The sequence below is a fragment of the Musa acuminata genome, chromosome BXJ1-3, assembly GCF_036884655.1.
Source record: "Musa acuminata AAA Group cultivar baxijiao chromosome BXJ1-3, Cavendish_Baxijiao_AAA, whole genome shotgun sequence".
Taxonomy (NCBI): domain Eukaryota; kingdom Viridiplantae; phylum Streptophyta; class Magnoliopsida; order Zingiberales; family Musaceae; genus Musa; species Musa acuminata.
In genome coordinates this window covers 8,180,897-8,196,742 of record NC_088329.1, presented here as the reverse complement: position 1 = coordinate 8,196,742, position 15,846 = coordinate 8,180,897, and the positions used below count along the sequence as shown (strand labels likewise).

General features: G+C 39.2%; 1 protein-coding gene across 5 annotated transcripts in view; it reads left to right on the top strand.

Moving 5' to 3' along the window:
• The first annotated feature begins 197 nt into the window (after window positions 1–197).
• Window positions 198–15,846, top strand: part of LOC103977914 (uncharacterized) — a 30,595-nt gene continuing 14,946 nt past the window's right edge. For 4 of the 5 annotated variants that reach the window (XM_065123133.1, XM_018823907.2, XM_009393572.3 and 1 more), the window contains exons 1-13: window positions 198–292; window positions 386–654; window positions 765–1,114; window positions 2,220–2,337; window positions 2,491–2,614; window positions 2,708–2,788; window positions 5,103–5,322; window positions 8,003–8,072; window positions 8,158–8,211; window positions 9,510–9,578; window positions 14,029–14,085; window positions 14,148–14,255; window positions 14,345–14,417. In XM_065123133.1, the coding sequence (XP_064979205.1) occupies window positions 211–292; window positions 386–654; window positions 765–1,114; window positions 2,220–2,337; window positions 2,491–2,614; window positions 2,708–2,788; window positions 5,103–5,322; window positions 8,003–8,072; window positions 8,158–8,211; window positions 9,510–9,578; window positions 14,029–14,085; window positions 14,148–14,255; window positions 14,345–14,417 (1,675 nt within the window). In that variant the 5' untranslated portion in view covers window positions 198–210. The remainder of the gene's footprint in view (window positions 293–385; window positions 655–764; window positions 1,115–2,219; window positions 2,338–2,490; window positions 2,615–2,707; window positions 2,789–5,102; window positions 5,323–8,002; window positions 8,073–8,157; window positions 8,212–9,509; window positions 9,579–14,028; window positions 14,086–14,147; window positions 14,256–14,344; window positions 14,418–15,846) is intronic. The other variant, XM_018823906.2, reaches the window with a different exon arrangement.

Sequence of the window (15,846 nt, the reverse complement as noted above, 5' to 3'; positions counted from 1 at the left end):
CAAGGGTCAGAATTGGGCTCTGTTTTATTGGACTGAAGATGGATTTGGCGCCTGGTCAAGTGCTTCAACTGTCCCCGACTCGACCTGATTCGGACCGGGCCGGTCCGTTGAGCCCCGGTCCAATCCGTTTAAGACCCGGATCTAAATCTTGGAAATCTTTTATTGGATCTTATAGTTCATCGGATCCGACCCGGAAATGCTGCGTTACATATGCCGTGTTTGTTACCGTCTTCAAGAACTCAAATCTTGGTACCGACATCTGTGGCCACCGACCGGCCGGCGATGGCGTCTCGTGAGTTGCCTCCCTTTCCCCTCGCGTTCTCGGTTTCTTTTTCCTTCTTTCTAAGTTTGTCCTTCTTGTATCTTTTTCTTTGATCTCCTCCAGTGCTTTTAGAACAGCAGGAGAGGCTCCGACAAGTGGTCGACGAATGCCTCGTCCGAAGCAACGCCTTGCTCGCCGACCTATGCGGCGACCCCTTCGATTCCGCTTCGTCCTTGCCGGCCGCTTCCGGTTCCGATCCGGTTCGCCTCCACGTCGAGCCCGTCGAGCACTCCCATCTCTCCTTGCTCCTCCAATCCGATAACGTCGCCGTCTCGAAGTTCGTCATGGTCCTCTCCTACGACTGCATCGAGATCTCCAATCTCAGCAATCTGGTGTGACCCTATTCTTTCCAAGAGAGCGATCAATATTTTCCGTTTTCTTTCCCCTCTTTCCCCTCCTGTATCCAAGAACGGCAGTTTTGATGCCCGAGTCTGTCGGTTAGGCTTCTAGGAACTTGTACCGCCAGTTGCACTTGTTCGGCCATCGATCGAGTCCGCAGGAGGTGCTTCTTGAAGGGGAGCCGCAGAAGGCGTTTGGAGAATCGCTGTCTCTGTTCATGCAATTGCGTGAAACCACGATCAGGATGAGGGACGTTTTGGGGAATTTGCTGCAGCAGCTTAATTCCGTCTATTCTCTTCGTGACAAGAACGTCCGGCCGTTGAACTCGATCAAGAACCTGAAACTGAGGACAGCCTTTGAAGCACTCGGGGAGGGTCTCGCCGTCTTTCTTATCTTAGACGAAATCATAAAGCAGAATGCGCATATAAAGAGCTACTTGTCTCTTTTCTCAAGGTAGGGCAACCTGCTCCTTCTTATGACTATTTGGACTGCTGGAGGTATCTGGGCATCTCATTATATGCTAGGATGATCTTGATTTACCTGAACGAAACTGAGCTTTCTTTTTGCCGCACCCTTGTGCAAAAACAGCCAACTTCATTATTCCTTTCTTGGTTGCTTGGTTATCTCACTATGCTTGGTGAAAGAGAAGATTCGCATAGTTGACTAACTATATTTAGGAATCAGCCAGAAAAAAATGTGTTTTCTCATATGCATAAATGCATTTCAAATTACTATCTTTAGCATTTCATGGGTTTCATATCTTGTTATTAGGGTCATGCACACTCTGATTCTCTATTGTACATTTTGACTCTTTAGAATCTTGGATTTGTTTATGGGATGTGAAGAAGATAAGGTTGATGTCGTTGTGCAAGATCTTTCAAGAGGAAGTCTTAGTTGATTTTCCTTCTTTGCCATGAAACAGCCTTTGAAGAACCTGAACTTGCCATGTCTTCCTACAATATGGCTGTCAACAGGGAGGGAAGGCACTTCAAAAGTTTTCCGTTGTGTTCAAAACTTTGGTTGGGCTACTAGTAAACCAGAGGACGATGGAGAGTGTTTAGGGGAGAAGATCAAGGGATTATGATATGTGATGAATGTCTGGGAACTAGGAAGGCAGAATGGTTTTCTTCTTCATCTTTTCCTTTATATTCTGGAAGTGATCGGGCACTACATGTCTTAGTTCATGGTTGGAAACCATGAGGGCTGGGTTAGTATAATAACTTGTTCGATCTGTTTGGAAGTTGAAAATGAGGGGATCTCTGTCCAAGAACATACAAAAATTTGTTGCTTTGTGCGTGTTTGTGTTATAGGGGTGCTTTTGGGAAAAATCTAAAATATAGGGGCTTGTTTTGGTATTCACACACTGTGAAGATTGTTTGTGAATTTATATTTTGGTCAACCTGAGTGGTGACACATTGTTGTGTAATTGAGAAATTTGTTACTTGGGATGATGGAGGAGGTCTGATGCTGAAAGATACTGTTGTTATACAGGAACAAATTGAGGAGATGGGTTCATGCTACTTCCCCCTATTAATGCTTTCTGATCTTGGCTTTGCAGGATGCTTAATAAGGTGAAATTGGAACTTGACACCTTTGATATAAATGTTGAGGACCTAGACTTAATAGATCAAGTTGTTCGCGATATTGAGAAGCTTCTTGAAGTCAGCTTCTTTCAGGCAAGGACTATAACATTTGGTTGGTTGAAATCTTAATTTTCTCTTTTTTGTCCCTGTCTTCTGGGAATGAGCACCCAATTTACAATGAACAAAGTTTATTATAGATTTCTTTCTGTAAATGTCAGCTCAAGCTTTATAAGATTTTTTTGTCAGTGGTTACTGCACAAGGAATCATCTTGGCAGGCGACAATGGAACAAGTCAAGGACAATAAGAGATTTATTGATGGATGTTTTTCTTGCATCCATGAGGGTTTACTAGAAGTTCTTCCAAGACTTGGTAATCAACCTCTTGACTTATTTATTATTTGTTTTTCAATAAAATTACAGCTATTAATTTTTTCTAATATTTTGGTTTATTACTTTATCTTAGGTACTTGGAAGGAACTACCACTTGATCGATGGAAGATAATGCAGCATATGGCTCTTTTTATATTTTCTACATATGCCTCTGGTAAGTTAGCTTAATTGTTTGTTGAAAGAATTCTTCAAGTACTCTTAGTTTCGCCAATAATTAATCCTGCATTATCTATTTTATCTAGGAGAAATTTCTATATTTTCAAAGCTGAATTACTGATTAATCATAGAAAATTGGTGAGGCTTCATTGCAGATCTGTATGAGATGGTTTAATTGATATATTTTGCTTTATAACAAATGTTTTTTAAGTACTTTCTGAATTAGGTTGCTGTATGGAGCTACTTAGTATAACTATTTGTCATTATGCCCTTTCCAGGCCCATAGGATCCTTTTTTATGCTTAATATCGTTCTCTGGCCATATTCTTCTTTGGTCTTCCTTTCCATTATGTTGATTCAGTACATTTTCGTTTGAGGCAAAGAAGAATACATTAAATTTCATTTCATTATTTAGATGGAACAGAGATTGATGGAGAACAGGAAGGACTTACAGAAAAAGAAAAAGGGAATGGAGGAGGTAATAGGGTCTGAAATAGAGGACAACTCATTTCCTCTCCGAAACCAGTTTCTTGTTAGAAGACTAACTAGAGCTTCTTTGACATCATACTTATCCAACTTAATTCCACTGAGTTACCATGCCGTGGTTGCAAAGGAACTCATAGTTGCACCTCTCGTCATAGTGAAATTGATACACTTTGGTCTATTAATATGATTGTTCATGCTACGAGAAGAAGAGGAAGATAGAGGAGAAAGTTTGCAGGTTTTTGCTTTTGGTCTGGGTCTTTACACCAAAGACACACTACCCATATCAACATAATTATAGCACCTACCTGAGAAGTTATCATTCTTGTTAGGTGACCCAGTCATGCCTGCCCTCCATCAACATGGTTAGGGAGAACCATGTTAATCTTGAAAGTGGAAGAAACCAAAAGGCAAGAGGATGAACAGCAGTGTTCTCAAGAAGCAAAGACTCTGCTACAGTAATAGTGAGTTCATTGAGTCCAATAGTTCTGTTACTTGGAATGTGAGCTCCAAGATTGTTGCTTGAACTCTTCCATTTTCTAATCTTTATGTGTGAAACTACTAAGTGGATTGACTTCTTGCCGCAACTGGTGCTTTTTCTTACGACAGTAGTATTCAATGCTTGCAACCATTCATGCACATTAGTAGTCTGACTAACTTTTGCAATACGTAACAGTTGCTTAATCTTTCGGCCCTTTGATTCTGGAATTTGATAGTCTATTAAGACATCTAGCAGCTCCATTGATGAAGATATCAATCTATTTGTTTGAAACCTTGGTAGGAATTCTCTGTTGGTTTCTGTTATGTTATAATGATTGGTTTGATATGTGATGCATGCACTTGAGAAGTCTGGTTTGAAAACTTATGCAAACATGGTGAACAATGCAATTCTAAAGCACTTTCTGTTGTCTTGTTTTTTTCCTTTTTGTTGGATTTTATGGCAACATTTATAGGACAAGGAAGTTGGCATACATATCAATACAACTAATTTGCTTCTTTGCTATTAAAGGAAATAAATTTTTTATTGTGTAGCCAAAGTTGTTCTTTGTGATTTCCTTCTCTTTCAATTACCTCGCTTCTATTATAAAGTTATTTTATTCTTTTCTCCCTTAAGAGTGCCAAAAGCTCAGCGGCCTTGCTTTTTATTCTTGTTTTTCTGAAATTAGTGAATTGAACCCCAATAATCATTGAAGTATTACTTCTGTCATAATCCATCTGTAACTGTGGCAGTCTAGTGATAGTACTAGATAAATTTGTGATTTCTTTTTCACCTAATATGTAATACTGTGCACTGTTTTTGTTCAAAGGATAATCTTTTAGCTTTTTGGGAATTACCACCAAAATAGCTCATAGAAGGACTCTAGTATCCTTGTTGCTTTTATCCCCATGCCAATATTGGTAATAAATTTAGTTTCTTAATCTTCCAATAATCATGAAATTTGATTGATATGATGCATTTTCATGAAAGTCAAATATTAACGTCTGACAATTATTATCATCAATAAATTTTTGTAAAAATAAATTAAGGAATTATATTTTTCCGATATCTGTTTGACTCAATGGTAGCTTGTAATTTTTGTGAAATTTCGTTTTTCCTCATGGTTCTCTATTTGACCTTTTGCACCAGTAAATCAAGGTTTGTTGCTTCTGTATCCTAAGTGTCAACAATTGCTACTATAGCTCCATAGTCCTGTGGAAATATTGATGAATGTGGCTTGTTATTGAGGATAAGATGTAAGGTTCACTTTTTTGATGCAAAGACTGGGACGTTATCTTAGTCAAAAGAACTCTTTTCTGTTGAACTTGTTTTTTCCCTGCTTGTTGTATCAGCTTTAACTCCAGAGAAGAAAATAGGAAAGGTTCTCTCAGATATGCTCCTTCTCGTCCCTCTCATCTATGTTGGGGGAGGCAAGAGAATTATATTAATTGACGTGCTGAAAGACCAATGTCCTTCATCAATATCCACTTGGCCTTTCATGAGAGAAGCCATAAGGGATCGAAATGTCTTGATTAGCAACTACCTCAAGCGAATAAGTGAAGCTCATTCTAGGTATGCTCTAAGTTCTTTTTACTTGCACTTCTATATCAGACCACATGAGATAATTATGTAATGGTGAGAAATGATTTTCTCCGGTTTAGCAATGTGACATGTCTCCCGTTCAAGTAATTGTGACAAACTTAAGTTCCACTGTTCTGTTTTGGTATACATGGTTAAATTCATAACTCATTAGTAGTTGTTTAGATTGGAATCATTGTCTTGGTTTTTGTATATTTGTTCCTTCTTTTCACTTTAACTTTCTCTTTTTTGCCTTCCATCGTTTACTCCCTTTTTAACTCTCATTTGATAATCTTTGTTAAGTCTTTTATTTCTTGGAAAAGGAAATAAGAAGAGGAATTGGAATTTTTTAGCATTATTACAACGTTAAGGCCAGGAAAGTGATTAACGTTTGCATTATAATACATCAATGTTATAGGTTTCTTTCTAATTTGCTTCCTGTCATCTGAAATGAGAAAAATGGGACTTCCATAAGAATACATACAATCTCTTGAACAAGATCCTTGTATTTGTGTTCATTCGAGAAACTCCTAGGATAACTAGTTTTGTCCAAGAACTATTAAGTATTATGAAGCCCCCTTAAAATCTTATGAGTTAAATTATAGATCTAAACAAGGGCTGAAATTTCGTACTGTATTGGAGTTTCGAGATTCGCTCGGTACCAAGGTATGCAATACCATACCGTACCGATGTTTCGATGTTGGCTCGGTACGGTATGGTATCGGTGTACCGAGCGGTACACCAGGGCGTACCGAGCGGTATACTCTGGTGTACCGAATTACTTTATAATTTTTCATACTGTAGCACTGTAGCGGTATCGGGCGGTCCGCGTACTGGTATGCTGTCGGATCGGTACGTATCGCCCGTATCGGGCAGTACCATTCGATACTGCATACCTTGCTCGGTACGGTACGGTGCAGTACTGTATACTGAGCGGAATATTTCGATATTCTGCTCGGTATATATATATATATACCAAGGTTCGCCGTACCGTACCGTACCGGCGTTTCGACTCGTGCTCGGTACGGTACGGTACGGGTGTACCGACCGGTATACCGAGGTGTACCGAGCACTGTAGCACTTCTACAGTGCGGACCGGTACAGGGCGGTCCGCGTACCGACAACTTGTCGGACCGGTATGTACCGCCCGTACCGGGCGGTACGGCTCGGTACGGCAAACCCTGATATATACACGCACACATAAAAAAAGTCTTTTATGAGATGTTGCCTCGGCGACGTCGCCGAGGTGATGTTGCAAAAAAATGAGGCCACGTCGCCTCATTTTCCCCACGCGCCTCTCTTCTCCCCACGCGGAGCGATGTTGTCGAGGCGACATATATATATATATATATATATATATATATATATATATATATATATATAAACCGTTTTCGCTGCGGTGTCATCTCTCTTCTCCCCGCGACGCTGAGGACTCTTCTCTCGCGTGGATGAGAAGTCGGCGATAGACGAGGAGGGAGATTGGCGATCTCCAGGTTCTCTTCTTCTCCCTATTCTTTCTTCCCCTTCTCCCTCTTCTTTCTTCTCCCTCGGTCCCCAATCGACGGTACTGCCCGATACGAGCAGTATTATTCGAAATTAAAAACCTTGGATCTAAAAGTATAAATTATTTTATATAAGTTCATGTCGGAGAACCATTCATCATATTGTTTCAAATGTGTATAATCTCTGTTTTATAGTTTCTAATCTAATATGAGTGAAATTAATCAGAGTTAATTGAACATATTAGGTGAACGGTATCTATTTTGATTTGACTGTTTTAATGCAAAACAATGTGAATAGTTTAATTATGGTCATGCAATATGGTTGAAGCTATAACAAAGACAATTCCATATATCTTAGACAACATTTATGTGTGACTATGGTAATTGCTGATGAAATGCACATCTCAATTATCTTTTTTGATATTTTTAAGTGTTAGCTTCTAGCTTTAAGCTCCAAGTGTGGTAACCTTTATTGGTATATCAACATTTTACTAAATTATTTTCCTTAATGTTGTCTCCACTTGGCTTGATAGAACTGTTAGTCCAATAATCTGCCAGGCTTACAATGATGTGGTCCAAAAATGCTCAAGCCAGGTTAGCAGTGGACTTAGTGAGCCTTAAGCTAATATAATTCTCTTCACACGTACAACATGGGACTGTTCAGGGTTTACAATAACTCGAGGTTTGATATCTTCATGAAGGCAATGTCCAAGATCTAGTCTAAATTCATCCCTTGTTGGTCCACTCTGATACCAATTATTAATTTTGTGTGAAAGCACTATTGGTCCAATATAAGATTGCAATTCTATATCCTCAATATGATCAAGTTTCTGTAATTGATAATAGATTCATCTAGCCTTATAAAACAATCCAAGCCTACTCCCACATGTGATGTGGGACTTTTCTGCCCGGAGAGTGAGTTGGCTAAGCAATGCATAATTTTAGATCAGCATGAGATTTCCAATTCCAAATTTTTTGTACTTGATCGGTTGTAAATTCTGTCAGCTTTTCTGAATTATGCTTCTCTAGTTTGGGCTTAGTTGATGCTTGATGTTAAGCAACTGTCTTTGAAAACTGTTTGTGTTGGAATTGCAATTAGATTTGTGATGATCCTGCTCTATAAGCTGTCTTTTTATTACTCTGTTTTACAAGAATTTCCGTAACTGTTACAGGGACTGGCAAGCAATTAAAGATGCACTCTCTTCTTGGATAGCCTCTTTCCACTCAACCGTTCATCCTTCGGTATCTAGTTCCTCCTTGTGTCTTGCTTCATTTGTCAGCCATTTTGGGAGATTTTTTTTTACATTATTTCACTTTTTGGATTTAGGCAGAGATGTTAAGTGAAGGATGGCTGCGGCTTCATCTGCAAAAGACTTTGCAGGTTCCACAAGTGATCTATGTTAAATAAATCTATTGAGTTATATAGTCACAAATATCCCACACCTTCTGTACTATTGGATATCAATTGTCTGGTGATATATTAAGTACTTCAATTCTTATGCAGTTAAGAAAAGTAATTGGGTTTAAGAAGTTTCATTCTCTAGATTAGGATCTGATTTTAGCTTTACTTTTCTGATGGTTAACTTGCTGATGATGTTTTAGTGGGGTTAGTCACAAATTTAAAGCGTTTTAAGTCACTGATGCATGACATTTCATCCTTCCTGGGTCATGTACCTGGTGGCCCAACCTTGTGCAAAATTATGTGGCCATCCATCAATTTCATTTACAGTACAGAATCAAAATAGAAAGAAAACATAGAAGGTAAAGAGGAGTTAAAATTGGTCTACTAGGAATGTGAGAAAGGGCTAGAAAATGTGTTGGAAGAGAGAAATGTTGCTGCATTTCCAGGTTTTGGGGAAGAAAGAAAAGGAGAAAATTTCTCTCTTTTTCTTCTGCGAGGCAAAGCTTTGTGAAAAATTCGAGGGCAATATCTCATATGTGATTTTGTTTGCTTATTAGCACTGAAATTTGTTTTATAGGTGAAACTTGAAATTTATATTAGATAGGTTGCTTTTGTACGTTGGTCTTTCATGACTCCATCCTCATTAAATATGAATTATTTGCCTCTCAAGTTGAAACATTTTTCATTTTGATATTTAATGGATGCAATATCTTTGTGGCATCTCTCTAGTAAAAATTTCCTACTGTTGAACATGATATAAGTTGTTTTGAATCTTAGAGGCCTAGAAAGAGTTCATGTAACTTCTGTGATTGTCTTGTTAAGTAGACTAATAGACAACCACAAGATTGACTGTTTTGAGTTGGCAATGAATGAATGAGGACTTGCTGCGATCTGTAGTTTAGGCACATATGATATCTTGAGTTTGGGATGTGTGGATGGCCTTCAACCTCTTGCATGATTGGCTTGAGTTTGTATAACTGTTTTTAATGTTTTAGCTGTTTGTTTTTTAATTATTTCGATTTTTTTATCATACCAACTATGGAATATTATTTGATAGTATGTCTTCAACTTTTTAAGTGTAAGACCTTTTGGATTGGTTAAAAATATGTATTTCAATTCTGCTTATGGTGCATTCCTGATCTAGTGAATCAGCAAGTGCATCTTGTGAGATGCCTTGTCAGTTATATTAAATTTATTCTCACTCTATCTACTGCAAGATGTATTCTTGTCCTGAGTACCTATGCCAGTATCGAAATTTGTTTCACTGTCTAATGCAGGGAATAGTCTTGGCAAATAGACTGCAGTTGCTTATTCTCTCCATAGTCGACTTACATGCATTACTTGAGGTACTAATGCTAACTTCAAAGTCCTCATTAATCATTTTTTTCTGTTCATTAGTTTCACTTACCAATAAAACCAAACCATATGCATAGGCATTTATATATCTTTCTTGGAAAGTGTTATAACAAATCTTCTTCCAGTTCTGATAATCTGAGCGATATGAACAAATCTCAATCAGCTCAGTTTGCATGAAAAATCATGTTCAGCTGACATTTTACCTAAGTTTAGTAGTTTGATGCCATAATCTGGTACTTGGTAAATAAGGCTGTTTTCAGAGAATCCGCCAGTTAGTGTTGAGATTCTTGTATCAGTGTCATGGTTTCTGGAATATGGAAACAGAGGTACAGTAAAAATTTTCATAGCACTATGTCTGAAGATATATGAGATCTTCTTTAGATGGTTCTTGTCTTCTTGGAGGACTAATATTCTGAAAAAAAAGGTGTCTAACTTAAGTTCATTGTTCTTTTTGCTGTTTCTATCAGAATTGATGTCCTTTTATTTTAAATTTCAATATCCATGTTCTTTTCTTCAAGTTCTTTAGCAAATATTTAAATCTTTCCATTATTAGTTCTCATCCTCAATGAATTAAGTTGTCAGTCCTTTGATTATCTTTGCTTTCAAAATAAAATCAACACCATGGTTGTTGGATATTGCAGTGAATAAATTTCTGATCATGGTGATGCCTGTTGTATATATATTTATTGTTAGCAATCTGTGATTCAGTTCTTAAAAGATAAGAGGACGATGGGTATATAAATTTTATGATTCTTTGATGTCATTTTTTAATCTTTGGTCGAGCTCATCTTTTGTGATTGATTGAATCTTCATGATGAAATTCCACCTTTTAAGTGTAGGGAGGATTGATAGAGACAAATGAGCACATGATGATTTACACTTGTGAATTGCCTCAACGTATTGTCACAAACTTAGCTGGTTTTACCTCAGTCGTATAACACCCTTGCGTGATTGTCCGCAAATGTCAGCCTTCCCGAAACCTCCTATGGTCCCTTGGGACCTACAAAAGAGACAACGGGTTTGAGAAAATGTTTCACTCGGGATCCACAAGGCCAATGCCCATAAGTACCCATATGACACTTTATAACCATTTCACAAGCTCTAAACAGTCGTACAATAAAGGGTCCACTACAAATCGAAATGCCTATAAGTGCCCATACGACACAACCTTCGTTTATAAGCCTAAAACGGCCACCAAAGCCAACCAAAATGGGGCTGCTATGCCTACAATCAGCCTTCTACATGCTGTGCAAAGCATGAACAAAATCGAAAGGCACGGACATATATGAGCATTACATCAAACACCTCGTTTACAATTTGTCCATGACATTCTCCCCCACTTATTCCTTCGACATCCTCGTCGAAGCCTTTGCAGACGCTGCATCTCTTCGTCTTTACTGAGTCTTCAATCTTCTGTTCCGGCTACACTCCCAACTGCTCTTCGTCGCTATTGTTGAGTAGTAGAACTTTTGATCCGCCATGCTGCTTCAACTCGCCAATGACTCATGACTCTAGTGTGGGGTCGATTGAGTTGTGCTAATCCTTGTTAGTTTTTGTTGTGCTAATCCGCCATGCATTGCCTCCACCATCATATTGTAGGGCTCGCGCTGATTCTGTTCTTCTTAACTTCCTTGGTAGCAACGTTCGCTTACTCAGCCTTGTCCTCTGACTTGCCGGGCTTGCTTAAGCGAATATGAGCTTTGGAGCAATCCAACTCTTTAGTCGCTTTGATCATACCTCTACATGACCAATACATGACCAAGTCCCCCCAGGGACTCATTGGTACTTACATTTGAAATTCTTCCTTGGTGGTACTCAGCCCCCATATGCTAATGACTAAAGCTTTCATTCGATGCACGCATGGAAGACTCGCCTCTGCGGTATCATTGCATTCACTCCTTTAATCCATAGTCCTTCTTGCCGTCGTGTTCACTGAAGTGGAGCTCCCAGTACCTCCCGATCATACCTCCGTATGATCCAATCCTTTGTGGGACTGGTCCCATGTGTATTGCATTGCCTCGAATTGTTCCACCACGATTTGTTGCACCATGTCGTCTCCTAATGACATCTCTATTGCATTCTGATCATTGCGGGATGAACTCGGACTGCGATCCCTCGATGTGTGGCCTTTGCTAGCACAAAGCAAGGCTTCTGCCACCTTCGATTGTGTTCGCTCTTTTGGCAATCGACCTTCGTCCACCCGCTCTCAGGTCACACCCAAACGAAGCATACCGACTTCACTGAAATTTGTGTACCATTGTTTGGATCCTGGGCCTCTACCTCCACCAGCACAATCTCTGTTATGCCATCGCTTCCTTCATGGCAACACGAATGACATCACTCCTGCATATTCTTCAAGAGTACCCACCTCTGCGTCCTCGCCCCGTGCCAAGGCCTTCTGACTCTAACTTCGTTTCCGCAAGTTAAGTCACCTTAGTTCCACTATCAAATACTTCTCTGAGATAAGGTGCATGTGCCTCGAAGCTCTCTTCGTCTTTGACACCATGCAGGATGAGTCCGCTCCGTCAAAATGAAAGACCCATGGAACGACATAATCTCACTCATGTCTCTATAAGTGTTCATGTCCTTAACCTTTGTCCAAGGAAAGCTTCGTCCTCCGCTCTATGTTTCATCTTCTATGCTGACTCCCTTTATGCAGCTTGGGTACTTCACTAAGTTACACTCAAGTTACTCTATTCCTCGATTTGCATTGAGTTGATGGTGGCCCTCTCACCCACCATTCCATGGGTCAACTCTCCATTGAGTCTGATCTCCATATCGGTTCTAAGTATGACTTCATTTGGTGTTGCCTTGGGTCGTTCCCCTACTTAATCTTTCAATGCGTCCACTAATGTATTACCTCCTGTGAGATCATGTGATGACTCCTCGCTGCTCGCTTGGTCCGTTGAGCTTTGTGGAGTCGTTGTCTTGAGGTACTCCTCAACATGTGTGATCCGTTGCACATGATTCTCTCTTTGAAGAGCCAGGACTTATCCATATGGAATATCTGTCCCGTTGGAGCAACTTCTTTCTTCGTATCCTTCCCTCTGGAAGTTTCGGAGACTACCATCCCCTTGGACTACATCGCTTTGCTGAATTAACTATGCATTATTTTGCCCTCGCAAAATCACTTATTAGATTATGACTCTTCGTCGATACAACCCTCGCTACACCCCTCAAGGCATGGCAACATGCTGAGCTTGCTGACACTTTAGCCTTCTACGGACGTATCCTTCTCGTGTTGAAAAGAAAGTTCCAATGCTCTATGACGTCGAGTTTCGGTCGCCTTGGGATGACCACGAATATTTCATTGTCCGCATACAATCCCTTGCATGAGTACTGAATTCTTCGAGTTAGCAATTCCCCTCACCTCTGTGAGCTTTACACAACTCTTTCGGTCGCTGAGCAACCCATCCCACTTTGCATGGTCTCATTCTTTACCAAGCGCCCCGTTTGCCTTAAGCACCATCAAGCATGGTTGCCAACGTTGAGCGATAGCTCGAACTCAGCCATCCCAACCATTGTGCGCTACGCATTCTTCCCAGCTTACTTGTCCTCGTGGTGCCTCTCATGCAAACGGTTGGCCATTCCTCTGGATACTAATCTCAGATGCTTGCTCCTCTGAGCGACTCCTTTCCCTACATCTCCATGCCCGTTTCGTCCAAACGATCGCGTGTGCTGGCTGCCTTAACACAATCTCGCTAGGTCCCCTACATTTTCATGCCATGTGTTATGTGTGCTTGTTTTGCTCTGATACCAAATGTTACGAACATAGCTAGTTTTGCTTAAGTCATGCGGCACCCCTGTCCGTCCGCAAAGGTCAGCCTTCCCAAAACCTCTTATAGTCCCTTAGGATTTACAAAAGAGAAAACGTGTTTGAGAAAATGTTTTATTTAGGATCCACAAGCAACCATTTCAGCAAACACTTCATAGCCAATGCAAATTACAAACATAGATTTCCCAAGCTCCGAACAGTCGCATAACAAAGGGTCTAAAATGATCGACTATAGATCGAAATGCCCACAAGTGCCCATATGACACAACCTTCATTTACAAGCCTAAAGCGGCCACTAAAGCCAACAAAAATGGGGTTGCTAAGCTTACAGTCAGCCCTCTATATGCTATGCAAAGCATGAACAAAATCAAAAGACACGAACATACATGAGCATTACATCAAACATCCCGTTTACAATTTATCCATGACGGTATGTTATTTTAGAGTGTAGTAGAATAATGCTGTTGGAATTTCATGAATAGAGCATGATGCAATGCCTTTCCTGCATGTTGCTTCTAATGACTACTTTTGTTCCATTCGATGCAAATTTAATAATATTGTTTACTATATAATATCTGGTTGTGATCCAGAATAAATTATCTACTAGTGTTCATTGGATAAATTGATTAAACTGATGATTGTTTCATCTTGATGATATGTTACAGGTTCCTATCAAGAGGGAGAAACTTAAGTCTCTTTGTCATATGATTGTTTCTTTGAAGGTATGTACCAATTTAGTATGCCCCAGTCACAATGCTTTTAGAATTGATACACCTTATCATAGGTTTTGGGTCAAACCTTCCAAAGTAGAGGGCCTGATATGATCCGAAGTCTCCCGCATATTATAAATATTATTCAAGTAGATATCGAACAACTTATATTGCCTTCTAAGGTAAAAGGATGCTTTCCCAAGTTTTTTATGCTATAACTATTTAAAATTAACCTTGGATCTGTAATCTGTCATAACATGTAAATTGACAGTATAAGCTACAAGCTGAAGTAGATAAGGGGAGCCAAATGAGCAAATTGGGATTTTTGAATTCATTGGCACGTGGTAAGATGATTCTTCTGCTTCCTGGTTGTGAATTTTACTGGCTTAAATTTACAGTAATGAATTATTTTCTCAATGAAGAAAATAACTTATAATCATCTAACCACACGTGTGATATTATGTATCCATGTTCATCCTTGGACAGGATTAGCATAGTGAGTGTAGGTCAAGAATTTGTTTCTTTCGAACCTAACATCTATTTTACTATGAAGCAGGGGTGCAGTTATTCTGATTGTTCTGCAGATTTCAGTTCTCATACTTTGGTTGTTTCTAGCGAAAGATTTAAGCTGATTTGCATAGCATCTGCTTATCCCTTTCCTACCCAGAAATCCTATTTTTTCCAGAGTTAGTATTAGCTTGAAATTGTTGGAAATAGTAGAACCTGGCAGATCCTATTTTTCAACTAGCCCTTCTTGTTTTTTGCTAATCTCAATCTCTAGTTCTTTTCTGAGAAACTTGCTTCTGTTATCTGATTCGATCAGTCTGGATCTGAAACCCTATGGGCAATCCAGAGCTTTATTGTATTCATACAAACTTCTGTTTTAGGAGCCACTGGACAAAGTTTGCCTGATCTGGATTGGCATGACCAGGATTGAGGTAACATTTTAAGGTTTAGCAAAAATCCAAAAAAGAGGACCTCTTGTGCGTTTGAGCGTATGGCATCTTCCCACTTCTTCTAAAATTGATTGGTTGAATAAGTGGGTAGCACAGCATAAAATGGTCATGCTCTGAGGTTGGTGGAGCTAATCTCGGATTTATAACTATATTTGGTTGTATTATGTCAATTGATTTACCACCGATCTTAGTATATCAGATAAGACTTCTTGATGATTGCATTATGATCATACGTATTTGCATAACGTTTAACCTGTTCATCTTTTTGGCACTATGCACTCTATGGTATTTGACAACAGTTGTGTGTCTATCATGTGGTGAGGCATGAAATATTCTCTTTGGATATAATGCAATAACATGCTGAAAGGCAAAGTTCTCTTCTTTTACACTTGAACTCTCTTACTCTACAGATAATAGAAAAAATCAATTTAAAGAATTCCACAGTTCAGACATCTTGGCTTAGTAGTCCTGATCATGTTTTAGGTGTCACTGCTTTTGCCAGCTTGAAGCAAATTGGAATGGTTTGATAGCACTTGAGATCTGACAGATCTTTTTATATGTGTGGCAAACTGCACCTATATCGACAATAATTAATCTGTTGATATGTTAGATTAATGATTGCATATTTATCATTCATCAAATGGATGCCTAAGGTGCACTAAAACACGGGGTTCACTGAAGCTCCAATTTTGAATCTCGTCTTCTTTGAGGCATACATTAGGCAGATGCTTTATGAGCTTTTGCAAATTCCAGTGTCTAAAAGGAACATATGTATATATATATATATATATATGTATGTATGTATAAACACACACAG